The sequence below is a fragment of the Oncorhynchus keta genome, chromosome 1 (assembly GCF_023373465.1).
Source record: "Oncorhynchus keta strain PuntledgeMale-10-30-2019 chromosome 1, Oket_V2, whole genome shotgun sequence".
Classification (NCBI taxonomy): Eukaryota; Metazoa; Chordata; class Actinopteri; order Salmoniformes; family Salmonidae; genus Oncorhynchus; species Oncorhynchus keta.
In genome coordinates, this window is record NC_068421.1 from 46,520,881 (window position 1) to 46,538,978 (window position 18,098).

Sequence of the window (18,098 nt, forward strand, 5' to 3'; positions counted from 1 at the left end):
TGCGCGCAAAGGTCTTGGAATGATGAGGGAATTAAGTCTAAATCCGAATACGGCGTATCTGTAGTCACCTCCGCCACACCTTCATTCGCATGCTTAGGTACAGTCAGAACACGCTTAGAGGGAAGTGCATACCAAATTAATTACACCCACCCGTGCTAAACTCAGGTCAGAATTAAGAGCTTTAGCGTGCCAGGCTAAACTTCTCTGCTGTCTTGGTCCCGTGGCTATCATATAAGAGCCTGAAGCAAAGCAGTACGCATACTCTGTGTGACAGCAGAGCCACCCCCCGCCCTCCAGCACTAAATATATCACAAAAGATACAAAATATCAGCATATGAATGAATTGTGGTTTATTTGGTAGCATTTCATAGTGTGACTGTTTTTAATAATTGCATTTACTGTACAAAGTTAGAGGTGCACTATTTGATAGATTCCCCCTACAGTACCCCGGGCTTCAAGCGGGGAGTTCTGAGGTCAACCTACCCCGCCCCATCTCAAACTTCTGAGTAGGAGACCTTCCCAAGCAGTAGCCTGCCTAGCTCACAAACTAGAATCAGGGTGCCCACTCCAATAAGGTTAATTGACTCCCACAAGGAGACATATTGTGACGTGCAAATGAGCGATAGAAAACCGATTGGGCAAATGTCACCATTCAGAATTGTGCGGGCTCCCCCCGGCAAGATGTGGCCCTGGCCGGTGACATTGCTGCCCATGTTACCGATACCTAAATCCACCACTGGAGTAGTCTTTAATCTTGCTCATTTACAGTGCTGCTGTGCAACAATTTCACAGACTACATTAAAGGCTAGTAAAATCTGTAAACTCCTTGGGTGTGCAGACAACTAAACACCTACAACACTAAAATGCAAAAGGTTATATTGTAAAGTTTCTAGAGTAAAAGAACAGTAAACAACCACATTTGTATTACTTTATTCAGTTCAAGATAAAGTACAGCATCACAATTGAGAAGATTTCAATAAAAACCAAAGTGGGGTCTTCATAATATGGGAAACTAGTTTATTTTATGTAAGAGGCCGATGGGAAATGGGGAGGGAGACAATAAGGGAAAGAGTTGACCGTAATTTACCAAATCATTCACACTCCCTCTTCCCATCCTATAAAACATTATGCAACCACCTACACAGAGCCCTGCTATTCTTAGTGCTCCTGTCATTTTAGCTGTAGTGGTCAGCCTTGTTTAACTGACTGACTTGACAACCCGTGAGGAATGATGCCTTGTCTTTAGAGAACAGAAAACATTTTGACATAAAATAGGACAATCAAGAGTTAAACCTTATGAAAACCTAAAAAAAGCCATTGCTCATCAGTAATTGGCACAACAATTAAGAGCAATATAGCAAGAGAGATTGTGGACAAATTCTCCCACTGTTCCTCCCTGCGTCAAACAAACAGACTTGTGGATACCATTTGTCTCGGTGTGCAGTTTGAACGAAGTTGCCAACTAGCATTAGTTCACTTTGGCTCAAAACTACCTTCATAGTAGACAAACAAATAAAATTAAAAAAAGGAAAAAAATGGTATCCCCAACTTCATCTAACTCCGGGGAAATAGATACAGGGCATCATCGCCAAAATCAAAGTATCCCACAATGTTCTCGAACAAATTAAACCGTAATTCATTGTAGACACACAGGACAGAAAGAGAGGATGGGGTGCTGCACAACAGCTTTTCTGAATACATGAGAAATGTCCCAGGAGAGGAAGCAGAACATGTAAACAAATCTGTGGGTGCCTTAGCCTTGCGGTTCTTCACAAGCAAATAAAACAGCCTTCCTCACCATCTGCTGCAGCAATAGCATGTGTCTAGCACTTGGACAAGCAACCAAGAGATGGCTTGCGTGTTCTGGGTGCTTCGTACAGAGAAATGTGTCAGCGAAAGGGGCCGTGCTAATAGTAACGTTACAGTCAACGGCTATGTATGTACGGGGAGGAATGTGTGGGTCAAACCAGAAATGTTACTTATGCACAGTGGTCAGCATACTGTGCTTAAATGCACGTTTCATCACACTTGGAGAAGCAAAAGATTTACAGCGAGGGTAAATTAGAAGCCTGCGCTTTTCTTGGACATTTTATTTTCAGAGTAAAAAAAAAGAAAAAAAAGAATAGATGTTAATAGACACCATTAATTCACCATTTGCTCTTGAACATCAATAAATATATTGTGAAAAGTGTTTGTCGTGCCATCTTGGGTTTTTGTTTCCTCTGGATAGCCAAGCTTGGGTTGGTTTATGCCAGGGCCAGAACTACAGGGAAAAACAAGGAATAAGAAGAATGACAAGATGGACTAACGTTCACATTGGGCAACACATTCAGCAGTGCATAACATTTTACATAATATAGAAACAGCCTAACAAACATGCTTCTTTGACATGTAGCACAAGGACTTACGGCAGCTCTATTAAGGACATTTATCAGCAATGTGCCACAACGTGCCAAACTGAACGTGGCCCTATGAGGAGACTTCATAGAAGAAAATGGACAGTACTATCCTTACCACGTATAGCTTCCTGGGCAAAGTACTTAACATCCATATCGGTGTCTGTGGCTAGTTTCTCCAGGACTGGTTTCACCTCAGTCTGCAGGGCACTGAGAAAAACAAAACTTTTCAGACAAAGCACACATTCTCCCCACACTCCCATGCCATAATAGATTAGCTGAGTGCTAGAACTAAGCATGGACATCTGGGTCATGTTCAGTAGACGCAAAACATTCTGCGACGGAATAAAGAAACAGGCATCCTTACTGGACCAGTTCAAGCAAGAGCCTCCTCAGTTTCAAAATATTTTCTCCCATTTTGTGCCTACTGAGAACGACCCTGATGTAGACTGTGTACAATTCATTGGAGATGGTTGTTCAGGTATGCCTGAACGAGGGCTTTGTGGTGGATGAGGAGGACCTACTTGCTGTCCAGGACAGGGCCGATCTTCTGGAGGGACTTGGCCACATTGAAGCGCACATTGGCCACCTGGTCGTTGGACATCTTGAGGACCACGGGCAGCATATGCTTAGTGGTGATGTCCTGGCCACAGGCTTCAGACAGTGACTGGGGTGGATGGCACGGAAACCAACAACGCATAAACAAATGATTGTTAGTAACTTGTCTAAGTCACTCTGGATAAGAGCATCTGATAAATGCTTGGAATATCAGGATGTAAAATAAGTCATGATAAAACAGTATGATTTACTTTTAAAACAAATGTTTTTCAAAAATGGCTTGGTTTAAATCCATCTCAGGGTTAATGACATGAGCCCTATCCTACAAATCAGGTTTGAAAGGTAAGCGAGGTAACTTTGGTCAACTGAGTTTAACGCAGGATAACCGGTCATACGAAAGTCTCTCACCTTTTTGCCAGGTACATTTCTATGCAAAGAATCCTTCATAACTAACCTGCTCCAGGGCAGGCGGCTAACTCAAAGCTAACTCCACTTACCCTGAATGAAATTAAAGAGCCTCGAGGCGAGGACCACTGAAATCAGATTCCCTCCCTTTCGCAAAGATTGCGTCATCCGCTTAATTTGAGGAAGACCGATTCAATATTTTATTAATCAAATGTGTTAATGTGGTCCTTCTGTAGCTCAGTTGGTAGAGCATGGCGCTTGTAACGCCAGGGTAGTGGGTTCGATTCCCGGGACCACCCAAACGTAGAATGTATGCACACATGACTGTAAGTCGCTTTGGATAAAAGCGTCTGCTAAATGGCATATATTATTATTATTAATAGTAATAAAATACACATCACACATTTGGAAGTTCACGCACAGTAAAACTTTTGTATGACTTAATACAATCATTTTATTGATTGTTTGTGCATTGTTGTGCTTTTCAATGCACTATTGATGCGTAATAAAATACCCACTAATATCCTATTTTACACCACAGCCTGCAAAATTTGCAAGATCTTCTTTCCTGTTGATTTTGGCAAAAGTGAAAATGTGGCATTGACTCGCCCATGGATTGATGGTTCAGCGTCAACTCAATGAATAGTTTGGCGTTCAACTACCCATGTACGACATGCACGTGAAGGTACAAGCCACTTTATCTGGCGGCAGCTACATGATCAATATCCACCTTGGTAATATGGCTAGCTTTATTAAAACCTGAGTAGATCTAGCTTCCATCTTAGTATAAGCCTATGGTCTGAGGGTTGTGTGTGTGGTATGAAGGTCAGGAGGACTCACATTGATGCAGAAGAGCGTGGTCATCCGGTGCAGGTAGTTGGGGTCATTTGCCATACCCAGCACCTTGGGCACGATGGTGTTCTGGGCCCACTCGGCTCCAAACTTTTCCACCAGCTTCATCAAGTTACAGGTGGCTGCCTCGCGGATAGCGTATACTGTCGACAACACAAACATGCTTAGAGACTTTGGCCTGTAGATAGAAATTAGGACTCGTAGTATATTTGTTGTAGTTGTCAGAAAAAAAAGATTGTTTGGTAAAGGAAAGCCCTGACACTAATATTAATTGAACCTATTGACTCGCATTTCTCAATTGAAATGGCAATCTAACCAAAAAGAAAATGTGTACAAAACTCAATTACACAGATCAAAGTTAAATTTAGACATACAAACTCTACAAGAGTAGGCAGTCAGTACAATACTCAGTAAAAATATAAAATACCCAGCCCTTGAAAATTTGCCAGGATTCTTGCTTCTTTTGAGCACTTTCCATTCCAGTTTGGCAGCCATCTTTGGATTATTGTCAGTTTGTTTGCCTTGTAACAATATTGGCAAAAATCCCATTCGCATGGAAAACATGCCCATCGGTAATCATGGCTAAAGAGGCTAGTGACTACAGAACTGCTCAAAACACTCAATTGTGCCCAGAATACAGTGACTTGACATCTGGGTACACACAAGCCTGATAATCAATACTAGCTGTTGGACAAAGAGCGGAAGACCAGGGGGCCTGGGTACAACACATTGCTAAACCACTGACTAACCGAACCCTATTTGACCCCTAATACATCCATAAACAAGACTGCTAGAGAACCACATTGGGGTTAGAAGAACCATGCCAATAGCCTGTGGAGCCACAATGGGATATTAAAACCTGTCTTACCAACATCTTACTAAAAAGACATACTGTGTGCTAATCATACTACTTTGAACGTACCGTTTAGTATAAAATGTATGCGATAGGCCAAAAGAGATGCAATCTTGCTGTTGAAGGCTTTATGTACAGGTTGACTGATAATGATTCTGAACGGTCAGATCGCAGCTTCTCGTCATTGTTGCTGACTAAGACGGGAATCATAGGTGGCTCTCGGTCCAGCTCGTTGTGTTGATACCAAGTCTTGTTTTGAGGCGTTTTGACAGATATTATGCAGTACTTCCCCTATATTCAATTAGCATAAATTTGAAAAGCAAACACCCCCCCACTCCAAATTTACCAGGTACTCACTGATATGGATAAAAGGGATATACCTGCAAGAAAGTGGTCAAATACATTATAGTACCAGTCCAAAGTTTGGACACCTACTCATTCAAGGGTTCAAAATTTGTACTATTTTCTACATTGTAGAATAATAGTGAAGACATTAAAACTATGAACATAATGAATCATGTAGGACCCCCCCCAAAAAAAAAGAGAATAAAAGAAAGTTGAATCAATCAAAATATATTTGACATTTGAGATGTTTCAAAGTAGCCACCCATGGCATTCTCTCAACCAGCTTCACCTAACCTAGAATGCTTTTCCAACAGTCTTGATGGAGTTCCCACATATGCTGAGCACATGTTGGCTGCTTTTCCTTCACTCTGCGGTCCATCTCAATTGGGTTGAGGTCTTGTGATTGTGGAGGCCAGGTCATCTGATGCAGCACTCCATCACTCTCCTTTTTGGTCAAATAGCCCTTACACAGCCTGGGGGTGTGTTGGATCATTGCCCTGTTGAAAAACAAATTGTCCACTAAGCGCAAACCAGATGGGATGGCATATCGCTGCAGAACGCTATGGTCGCCATGCTGGCTAAATGTGCCTTGAATTCCAAATAAATCATTGACAATGTCACCAGCAAAGAACCCCGACACCACCATCTCCATGCTTCACGGTGGGAACCACATATGCGGAGATCTGTTCACCTACTCTGCATCTCACAAAGACACGGCGGATGGAACCAAGAATCTCAAACTTTGACGCATCAGACCAAATGACAGATTTCCACCGGTCTAATGTCCATTGTTTGTGTTTCTTGGCCGAAGCAAGTCTCTTCTTCTTATTGGTGTCCTTTAGAAGTGGTTTGTTTGCAGCAATTAGGCCATGAAGGCCTGATTCACACAGTCTCCTCTGAACAGCTGCTGTTGAGATGAGTCTGTTATTTGAACTCTGAAGAATTTATTTGGTCTGCAATTTCTGAGGCTGGTAACTTATGAACTTATCCTCTGCGGAAGAGGTAACTCTGGGTCTTCCTTTCCTGTGGCGGTCCTCATGAGAGTTATCATAGCACTTGATGTTTTTGCAACTGCACTTCAAAGTTCTTGAAATTTTCCAGATTGACTGACCTTCATGTCTTAAAGTAATGATGGACTGTCATTTCTCATTGCTTATTTGAGCTGTTCTTGCCATAATATGGACACAGCCTTTTATCAAATCTTCTGTATTCCCCCACCCCACCTTTTCACAACACAACCGATTGTGGAATTCCTTTTGCATTTGAGCCAAACTAACAAGGCACACCTGTTAATTGAAATGCATTCCAGGTGACTACCTCATGAAGCTGGTTGAGAGAATGCCAAGAGTGTACAAAGCTGTCATCAAGGCAAAGGGTGGCTACTTTGAAGAATCTAATATATATTTTGAGGAACACTTTTGCGCTTACTACATGATTCCACGTGTGTCATTTCATAGTAGATGCCTTCACTATTATTCTACAACGTAGAAAATATAAAAAATAAACATCCTTGAATGAGTAGGTGTCCAGACTTGACTGGTGTGTGTGTGCATTTTTATTTTTCCAGGTAATATACCACATCTTCTATCTGAAATTGGTATTTGAGGAACTCAGCACTACTGGGCATAAGCAATTGCAAAAACTTGACATTTTCTCTCAGCCCCATGGCAAAATGTGTTGAACTGCAGAGAATTAGCTTGAAAACAAATAATCTCTGCTGTCAAGAAAGCATAACATGTCGGTCAGAGACAACACTACGTGCCCTCCACGTTAACTCTGCCACCGCTGCTGAAAAAAACTCAAAGGGAAACTCATGTCTAAGCTAATATGGCAAACAATAGTTAGCAAGCTAACCAACAACTGTAACAATGTTTGAGAGACAAGTGCTCATTGTGTAAATGTATTTATGTTTCAATAACAATTTGGAGACTCAATACAATTGTCAACAACTACATGTTGTCAACAGTCTAAGCCAGGGTCCCCGCCAGATTTGACCCATAGTTGGGCAAGCAATGGTTGTTGCTAAACGACCAACCCGTCTTAAGAACAATAGAAAAAGGGATCAGGTAAAAAAAAAAAAATTCTGCTGACATTAAAGGCAGAGCGAAAAGACGTAGCCAACAAGGTCTCCATATCACATGCAAATCTACCCAGCGCATTCAAAAGACCACAAATACATAAACTGCAAGATGTGCCTATTTTCAGAGTGGGGTTGTTACAATACCAACATTTCACTAACAATGTGATAACAGGCCAACTATCACCGGTATCGTGATCACCAGCCCCCCCCAGGATGCCTGTTCCCTGTTCTGCACAAAAACCTGTCCCTGATAGTCACATCTCTGCTCAATACAACATTGAATCTAACTTGACAGAAAAGGCTACTGCAGAAAATAGCTGATTTGCTCATATCCAAATGCCTTCCTGTTACGGTGTATTACAGTATGGTTTGTATACTAATTGGCACCCGATTCCCTATATAGTGCACTACTTTTTATTAGAGCCCTATGGGTATTGGACTCCCGAGAGGCGCAGCGGTCTAAGGCCCTGCATCTCAGTGCAAGAGGCATCTCTACAGACCCTGGTTCGATTCCAGGCTGTATCACAACTGACTTGCCTAGTCAAACTTAAGAGAAAGTAGTGCACAATATAGGGGATATGGTGCCATTTGGGATGCAGACTATTGCAGTAGTTTTCCCATTCTATCCAGCTCAGCTACAGAAGGCAGCATGCAATTAAGGAGAGAGAATTTGGCCTCTCCCAGTCTAAGTCACTGGGTTGTCATCAGACCTTTGTCATTGGCACAGCCGTGAGGCTTAGAGAGAGCTGCAGCCTGACGCATCTCCATCTCTGCCCCCCAAACCACATAGGCCTCAGGGGAGGAGGGAAGCAGTGAGAGCTTAGAGAGCAGCATGGGACACAATCCATCAGGGACGTGATCCCCACCTCTGTCCATTGGAGGAGGACACTACTGACTAAGCACACAGAGGACAAATGCATTGAAAAGTGGTGTGTATGGGGGAGTGGTCTTACCGTGGTCAATGAGCCATGCCATGCAGAGGGTGTTCAACTTCTCATCAAAGAACTCCACTCCCTGGAGAAGAGCAATTAGGAGAATACTTTTCTAAACCATGTCCATATCCAAACATTACAGTGCAAGCAACACATTGAATTGGGTTCCAATTCACCAAAAAAATTGAGTTCTACTCAGAAAGCAAAAATAAAGCTAGCTGAATTACTTTGCATAGCTCTTTTTTATTTCATGGATGATATTAGTGACGAGCACTTGCCCACCATAAATTGTGGCACATATGCATGGCACGAGGCAGATGTAAGCCACAGACAGATGTGTGATTAGGTGGAAAGGAGGATGTGACAGACAGGTCTTCTGAGGTGGGACTGCAGGGGGCTCTGATCAAAGGTAGTGCACTATATGGGGAAAAGGGTGCAAGGGCTCTAGTTACAAGTAGAGCACTATGAAGGGAATAGGGAGCCATTTGGGGACGCAGCCGATGACTCACCAGCTGTCCGGCCAACAGGGGCATATACTCGATAATTGCCAGGCGGACCCTCCACTTTGCATCCTCGGCCAGCTCCACGATAGCAGGCAGCAGCGACTGGGAGAGCTGGCGGATGCCGATCACCTCGTTGACACAGTCCAGGTTGGAGATGATGTTGAGGCGCACCTCAGGGCACTGCAGGGCAAGAAAGGGGGATCTCTTGTTTAAGTTGTGGGGACAATTACATTGCATATGTCTGTCTTCCTTTAAGAATTAAAGCAATTTTATTTCAAGTGGTCTTAAAAAGTGGCAAAAGTCATTGTGACCGCTATTGCATCCCCATCTGCTTATAATGATGCCAATCTTGGCTACAATCTCGACATGATGTTCGCAAAAAAGGCTAAACGAATTGCCAAAGACCTTCTGCCAGTCCCTTGATTCCTAGCCTCAGAATGCGCAGACAGATTTCACATCAAGCTTTCTGTGACCCTAATAGGAGACGACAGAGATAGCAGCCAGCTGAGAGACTAAATATATGTAGTAGAAATATTGAAGAACACAGATATATTTTTTTATATCCTTGAGTCATTCGGGGTGTTTCGCACCTCGGTTGTCCGTTCTGACTGTAATCCTTTATGACATAAACCCTGTCAAGTCAGCTTTGGCTGCGAGGCAACTAGAACATCTTTTAATAGGAAGGCTGTCGGTGCAATTTCCCTCATCTACCAAAACCTTCCACTCTGGTATTAATAAACCACCAGAGATACGCAAATGTGTCGGCTAATGCCGACATCTTACTTCAACAGGATTTTAGCTGCGATACATGTTACATTTAGGAAGGATATGTCAGAAAGAAACCACACGTCACTGAAAACCGCATCAAATAGCCTAGCACCACTAGAACAAATGTCACCAGGGAAAAAGGTTCAAACCCTATAAGGGTCATCCCTAGGTTTTTACTCCGGTAGGGAGCCAGCCAGGTACATCTCATCCTGAACAAGGTCAATAGCATTACAGGATATTAAAGAGGGTGATCAGACAAGACACGGGAGACATTTCTCAAAGTCCAGGGAGCCCCCCCACCCTCAACCATTTGGTACTTAATGAATAGAACGAGTAGGAACAGTAGTGACTGGTGTTACCTCATCCTTGAGCTGGGCCAGGAACAGAGGCAGCAGGTGCTCCACTGTGTTGTCTTTGCCCAGGATGGTGGACAGGCCCATGATGACAGAGGCCAGGGCAGACTTCACGTGCTGGCTGGTGTCAGACACCAGTTCCTGTCAGAGGAGAAAGAGTCAGACATTGCAGTGCACAGTGACCGCAAATATGGTATTTTCAAATAGAGGGGAAGAAACTAGCCTCTGTGTTGAAATGAATTATCAGTTAATGCAAGCTGACCCAGCACAGTTGTCCTGTGTGGCTCAGTTGCTTGAGTATGACGCTTGCAACACCAGTAGGAAAATGTATGCACTACAGTAAGTTGCTCTGGATAAGAGCATCTGCTAAATAACTCAAATGTAAACACAATTTTTGGGGGGTTGGGGATGTTCATGGAAGAGACGTTTTTCGCCCAAAAATATATTTTCTAAATAAAAGGGTGTCATTTAAACTCGGGAACCAACCAGTGAGCTCTTACACTTCGACAGAATAGGAATGATGGTGGTTTGGAAGTAATTTAGAATATAACAGTGCCCCCTGCTGTCCAAAGGCTAATACTGAGCGCAACTCCTCATCTAGCCATAGACCCCAACCTACAAAAGCATAATATCCTCATGGCTCACGTATAGAAAGTACAGTCAAAAACAACCAGTTCCTCAGTTTAACATCTCAGTAGATACTAATGCTAAAAATTAATTTGTGGGTGTAAAAATATCTGCTACTTCCGCATTTGCACATCTGAACACAAGAAATCGATTGACATGCGTTATTGTCGAGACTTTTTTGGGCCCCTTCGTGAGTCATGGGTGAGTGAGAAATCGACAGGTCAAAGAAACCTGCATACGTAAGTTAGCAGAATAAAAAAGGGATAAAAGTGAAGTGGCTTCTTTCTCTCTTTTTTTTTACCTTGACACAGGACAAAATGTGAGTCATGATGATGGTCTCTCTGCTGTCTTCTGGAAGGTTCTCGCAAAACTCTGAGGACAGAAATGGTGATTGTAAATACCGTGGTCTATTAGACAGTAAAAGCTTCTCATTCAAACCATTATTTCAACATAGGCTTTATGACTGGCAGATAGCATCCAGACACTCACCCTTGATCTTTTTGGCGGCAGCGGATCGGACCTCAGCCTCGCAGTCCTTGAGCAGGTTCTGGAAGGCTGGGACGAGGTCGTTCTTGGTGATCTCTGGGCCCACTGCTTTCTGGAGCTGTGGAGTCAGTGACGAGACATTTAACACCCACCACTAAAACTTTGCGTGAGACTCCATAACCAACACACTTGACTGATGGGATTCAAATTGGTAACGCAGTCTACGAAATCCATGGTAAGCAAAGGGGAAAGTGCACACAACGATTTGCCATTGCCAGGCTTTAATTTGTGTGGATGTTTCCTGCCAACTGTTAAATTGGTTAACATCTACCACAAACTATAGGCATGGCAATTAACATCCAGCAGAGCTCCCCATCTACGGCTCTGACAATCCCCCTTTTAACCTTGCTCTGATTTGCTGATCAACACACGAATCTAATGGGATTTGGGGTTGGGAACATATACTACCAAAGTTCATGATGGCAAGAGAGAAAGTGGTAGAAGTCCTTTCAGTAAGTGTGGTGCACAAAAAAAAACATATGCTGAGCTTTAAATTGTGAGAGGTTGCCTGAAAGCTTTTATATTGATTGACTGAACTTTTATAACATTATGGAAGTGGCAATATGGCCCATTTTATACTAAATGACAAGAGAAGGTCATATGGGTTAGAAATCAATGGATTAGTGTGGTGAATGTAAGTGGTAAAGAAAACAAAAATAACGTTCTACGCTGGGGGACTATGAACATTACAGGCCCCATAAATGTCCACTACTCTCTCTTGGATTGTATTACTTAAGTTCAATACAGTAATCCCACTGAAAATATAACTCTTCCTCGACAAACATTTGAGCAATTGCATCTGCCAAATCTCTCAATTTAGCACAACATGTTTACTGATGGTCACTTTAAAACTGCCTATATGTGAAGCACTGAATATCAGCCCCCCCACCCATTACATCCGTTCCAGGTTCGGTAAAGGCGAACATATTTCTGATCCATTATGGCTCCATGCAACACATCAATGTTTCCACATGCTCACCTCAGAGAACTTGTCAGCCACCATGTAGCGGACCCTCCAGGACTTATCCTCGGCGGCCTGGCGCAGGGTGGGCATCACCAGGGTCTCCAGGTCCTCCTGGGGCAGCAGCGAGGCGATGCTCACACAGGCTTCCACGGCCAGCAGGCGCACTGAGTCCTACAGGCGGGGGGGGGGGCATGGGATTATTGCTGATTCTATACCAATTTAATAAAATACTGTCGCAACACCATAGAAATGCATAGAGGGAACACGCGATTCCCCCACGGGCCGGTTGTCATGGTGTAACTGCTGAGGTGTTGTGTTAACAATAGCTAGACCCGGTTTTGAGTCCCAGTTGGGGTGACCTATTGAAGTCGCTATAATATGACTGTTCTAAGCCCATTCAATATTCATCCATCCCCTTTCAAAAACATCTCATTTGTACGGCCATGTTAATTCCACTGGCAACGAGCCAGTCGATTTTACCAAATGGCTGGAAGAATTCCACGCACTTCCCACCGCAATGCTACAGGACACCCCGTGTGCGTGTTTTCAGTACATGCATGTACCTGCTCATCAGAGGCCAGTGCGGTGAAGAGGGAGATTATGTCACTCTTGACATAGTCCAGCTCCAGAACCTTGGCGAATTCCCCAAGCTTGGAGGCTGCAGCGCGGCGCACCATGGGAGTGTCATCTGAGCACAGAGTGCGGAAATGCCTGTGGAGAGAGCACACCGCCAACCGTCAGACCATAAATCCATTGGATTGGCTCTACAGAAGAGTGTAGTTAATCATCCCAATTTGATGGACTTGGGCCTGCAAGGTTAGTATGTGACTACCGAAGGTGGGTGCATTGGACCCCTGATATGAGAAAGTAATGTCCGCACCTCTAATATTTAAATCCCATTGGGATCTTAGTTAATCAGGTCTAAGCTATATCCCGCCTGATATAGCTACTCACTGGCGTATTTCAGCCTTGACAGTGCTAGACACGCGGGGGTAGCAGACGCTGAACAGGCCACAGGCGGAGGTGCGAGAGGTGAACCAGTCACCACTGGCCAGCCTCTTCACCAGAGGCTCAAAGTGCAGCTCCAGGTCCACAGGAGAGTGCTCCTGAGAGATCTTACGCAGAGACTCTACCGCCTTGTCTCGCACAACCGTTTCCTCCACGGTAGCCAGGCTCTCCAGCGGCGGCTGCGAAGAAAGACACAGGGACATAAATGTGCGTATGTGTAGCTGACTGGATAAGTAAAAAAAATAAAGTGTTGTCAGGTCTGTTGAATATCTGTATGCATTATATGCTCACTGACAGATTTGGTTTGCAACAGATACGTACCAGCAGACAGTGAACATATTCAGGGCCTCCCACCAGCATGGTGAAGTTGCCCAGCTGCTCAGCCAAGGCAAGAAGCACCTCATCCTCATCATAGATGGTGTCTACAAGAGGTCAGGTGTGAAACATAATTAAGGGGAGGGCAATAGTGCATTCGGAAAGTATTCAGACCTTCCCTTTTTTCACATTTTGTTACGTTACAGCCTTAATCAAAAATGGATTAACTTGTGTTTCTCAATCTACACACAATACCACATAATGACAAAGCAAAAAAATAGGTTGAGAAATGTTTGAAAGTTCATAAAAATGAAATATCACTTTCACATAACTATTCAGATCCTTTACTCTGTACTTTGTTGAAGCACCTTTGGCAGCGATTAGAGGCTAGAGTATTATTGGGAATGACGCTACAAGCTTGGCACACCTGTATTTGGAGAGTTCCTCCCATTCCTCTCTGCAGATCCTCTCAAGCGGTTCGGTTGGATGGGGAGCGTCACTGCAAGGGTTCAAGTCTGAGCTTTGGCTGGGCCACTCAAGGACATTCAGAGACTTATCCCGAAGCCAATCTTGCATTGTCTTGGCTGTGTGCTTAGGGTTGTTGTCCTGTTGGAAGGTGAACCTTCTCCCCAGTCAGAGGTCCTGAGAAGGTTTTCATCAAGCATCACTATTTACTTTGCTCCGGTCATCTTTCCCTCGATCCTGACTAGTCTCCCAGTCCCTTCCGCTAAAAAACATCCCCAAAGCATGATGCTGCCACCACCATGCTTCACTGTAGGGATGGTGTCATGTTTACTCCAGACATGACACTTGGCATCTTGACACAAACCAGTCTTGGTTTCATCAGACCAGAGAATCTTATTTTGACAAACTCCATGCGGGCTATCATGTGCCTTTTGCTGAGAAGTGGCTTACGCCTGGCCACTATCCTCTAAAGGCCTGATATTGGTAGAGTGCTGCAGAGATGGTTCTCCCATCTCCACAGAGGAGCTCTAGCAAAGTGACCATCGAGGTTCTTGTTCATCTCCCTGACCAAGGCCCTTCTCCCCCGATTGCCCAGTTTGGCTGGGTGGCCAGCTCTAGGAAGAGTATTGTGTTTCCAAACGTATTTCATTTAATAATGACGGAGGCCACTGTGTTCTTTGCGACCTTCAATGCTGCAGAAATGTTTTGGTACCCTTCCCCAGATCTGTGCCTCAACACAATCCTGTCTCAGAGCTCTATGGACAATTCTGTCAACCTGAAGGCTTGGTTTTTGCTCTGGCATGCACTGTGGGACCTTAAACAGGTGTGTGCCTCCCCAAATCCTTTTCAATCAATTAACCATAGGTGGACTCCAATCAAGTTGTAGAAACAGCTCAAAGATGATCAATGGAAACATGATGCAACTGAGCTCAATTCCTCGTCTCAGAGAAAGGGGTCTGAATACTTGTGAAAATGTATTTATTTTAAATGTTCAAACATTTCTAAAAACCTGTTTTCGCTTTGTCATTATAGGGTATGGGGTGTAAAACTGATGAGGAACATTATGTATTTAATCCATTTTAGAATAAGGCTGTAACATAAAATGTGGAAAAAGTCAAGGGGTCTGAGTACTTTGAATGCACTGTACCTGTGAGGAAGGGGAGGAGTTCAGTGCGGGTCCTCTCCACTCCCAGGGCCAGTGCAATGGTAGACAGCTTCTTGATGCTGTTCAGTCGCAGCTTGGAACAGAGACAATACCAGGTAATGTTATTACATGAAACTTACAAGAGATGCCACCATTATCTATAAAACCATCTTAGCGTTTCAGTAAGGCTAACTAAAAATACTATTTCAGACGTGGGCATATTCCCATGTAGATGCCTTCCTATGAACATACAACCTTTAACTAGAGTATAGAAAATCAGTGTTTTTGAAAGAGACACCAAAGCAAGATGCAGATAGTACATAACTAATCATGTCAGTCGTTTACCTAGATAACTAGTTTGTTACAATAATGATAGTCTCACAACCATTACCAGGGTGGAGCTGGATGACCGACGGGTACAACAAGGAAGGAAGCTATATAGTTAACGTTAGCAGCTATAGAAATTACATACATTTTGATTTTTCAGTAACAAAATAAAGTAGATAGGTGCCTCTGCAAGTTAACATGCGAATTTTACCACCTAGTTAGATTACGTTTATGAACTAGTTACGGTAGTTAGCTGCTAACTAGCATAGTAATAGTATCCCAGTAAACTAACGTTAGCTAGTTACTAACGTTAGCTAACGTTAACCAAGTGACCTAACACCAGTTAGTTATACACGGAAATAACTAAATACGACATGTAGCTATTCCGGTTGATATTTATCACACCAAGAAACACGCTAACGTTAACTATCTAGTTAGCCAGACTGGGTGCGCCAGGCAGACTTCACGAACAGGCCAAGGCAAGGGGCCTCGGGATGTAAGGTACGGTTAGCTAGCTATCCTATTTGAAATTGGACATGTTTAAGTAAAACAAACCACACCAATATAATACCTCGTATAAACAGAGCATATGTGATTACCTGCACATCCTCATTACGAAGCTCGTCGATGAGCACGGCGATGGGGTAGAGAGAATCATCTCCATCGGCTCCTGCCATTTTAGATTTGTGTTGCAGTAAGCCAAAAGCGAATCACCAGGACTCTCCTTTCTCTATGGCGTTTTATGGTTGTCACAAGTTACCACAGTCACTAAGTAATAAACCCCGCCCATTTCTACAATTTATCTCTTTAAAATCTGGTTTTAAACCAGACCACAACTTTAAGGCTAACCGTAACCTTAGATTGAGAGCAAAATATATATATTTTTTACGATATAGCCAATTTTGACTGTGTTAACTAATGGAAACCGAATTTTATTTCTGGAAGGCGCGAGTGTATGATACCGGTAGTTGATGTTCTCGCTGGATTTGGAAGTTCACCAAAAAGGCCCCAGAGCTTGTGTAGGGATCTGAGAATAATGATCTAATACTCAATAATACGTCAACTAAAAAACCCAACAAAATGCTCAGTCTTATTAAAATATAAAACTGAGCATTTTGTTGGGTTTTTTAGTTTACGTATTATTGAGTATATTCAGAGTGGACAAGGCCAGAGGGATAACTTGGTCCGAAATCTGTTTTCCCCAGCAGGTTACGTTTGTCTTTTTCGTTTACCTAGCTAGGAGTATTTGTAAGGAGGTCAATGAGCGAGTCTTGAATATATCCCAACAGCGGGTGTCATTAATACCCATAACACCTAGCGGTCAAACAAGGAAATGGTTCCAATATCTTTTCCACCATACATTTTTACCAGAGGGGATTTTAGAAACACTTAAAATAATGGCTGTGTTTCGTGTAGGATAACCATGTAAGGGTGACTTTTATCAATAATTCAGCTCCATTTAATCTCAGATTCGAAAATGCAAATTAGCATTAAAGTAGACATGCAAAACTACAAATCTATGCAAGCCCCTGCACATCATGTGTAGTTGACAACTTTTACTAACAGGTATTGTGTAAATGTAAAACTTACCAAAGACAGTTCACAGAATTTCCATTTAAATACATTTAGCCAATTTATTAATTACTGCAATTAGCTAACATTAGATAGTTCATCCAGAGATTCTTAGCTTTTCCTCAATTTGGCAGTATCGTCCAGATCATGGCATCTGTAGTTCTGTATGATAGCTACATTAGCAGCTAATTGGCAATTCATTTGTTGGGTGTAAATACAGGCCAATATATTAATACGTCACCTGTTCTGAGATTTACAGTGCATCAATCTACACACAATACCCCATAATGACAAAGCAAAAACTTTTTTTTCTTTCACATGTATAAAAAAAACAACAGATGCCTTATCTACAAAAGCATTCAGACCCTTTGCTATGAGACTCAAAATTGAGCTCATGTGCATCCTGTTTCCATTGATCATCCTTGAGCTGTTTCTACAACTTGATTAGAGTCCACCTGTGGTAAATTTAATTGATTGGACATGAGTTGGAAAGGCACACACATGTCTGTAAAAGGCACATGACAGCCCGCTTGGGGTTTGCTAAAAGGCACATAAAGACTCTCAGACCATGAGAAACAAGATTTTCTGGTCTGATGAACTTTGACCATGAAGGCCCAGTGTCACGTCTGGAGGAAACCTGGCACCATCCCTACGGTGAAGCATGGTGGTGGCAGCATCATACTGTAGGGATGTTTTTCAGCGATGGACTGGGAGGCTAGTCAGGATTTGAGGGAAAGATGAATGGATTAAAGTACTTGATGAAAACCTGCTCAGAACTTCAGACTGGGGCAAAAGTTTACCTTCCACAGGACAATGACACTAAACACACAGCCAAGACAACGCAGGAGTGGCTTCGGGACAAGTCTCTGAATGTTCTTGAGTCGCCCAGCCAGAGCCCGGACTTGAACCTGGTCAAACATCTCTGGAGAGACATGAAAATAGCTGTGCAGCAATGCTCCCCATCCAACCTAACAGAGCTTGAGACGATCTGCAGAGAAGAATGGGAGAAACTCCCCAAATACAGGTGTGCCATGCTTGTAGAATCATACTCAGGAAGGTTCAAGGCTGTAATCGCTGCCAAAGGT

At 43.2% G+C, this 18,098-nt stretch overlaps 1 protein-coding gene across 1 annotated transcript; it reads right to left on the reverse strand.

Moving 5' to 3' along the window:
* Positions 1-914: 914 nt before the first annotated feature.
* LOC118386581 (serine/threonine-protein phosphatase 2A 65 kDa regulatory subunit A beta isoform) lies at positions 915-16,205 on the reverse strand. The gene is made up of 15 exons (XM_035774277.2): positions 16,041-16,205; positions 15,118-15,208; positions 13,512-13,612; positions 13,137-13,369; positions 12,746-12,893; positions 12,198-12,353; positions 11,162-11,276; positions 10,974-11,044; positions 10,052-10,186; positions 8,931-9,104; positions 8,443-8,503; positions 4,200-4,354; positions 2,921-3,063; positions 2,515-2,606; positions 915-2,263 (listed from the first exon to the last, which is right to left on the reverse strand). Exons 1-15 carry the CDS (start codon positions 16,116-16,118, stop codon positions 2,247-2,249), a joined length of 1,770 nt encoding a protein of 589 aa, XP_035630170.1. The 5' UTR covers positions 16,119-16,205; the 3' UTR covers positions 915-2,246.
* Between the last annotated feature and the right edge of the window lie 1,893 nt (positions 16,206-18,098).

Coding starts and splice junctions, on each gene's coding strand:
- LOC118386581 (XM_035774277.2), bottom strand. CDS start 16,118: ATGGCAGGAGCCGATGGAGATGATTCTCTCTACCCCATCGCCGTGCTC. Junction 12,894..13,136: donor GTCAAGGCTGAAATACGCCA/GTGAGTAGCTAT, acceptor CTCTCTCCACAG/GCATTTCCGCACTCTGTGCT. Junction 4,355..8,442: donor GGCATGGCTCATTGACCACG/GTAAGACCACTC, acceptor TGTTGTCGACAG/TATACGCTATCCGCGAGGCA.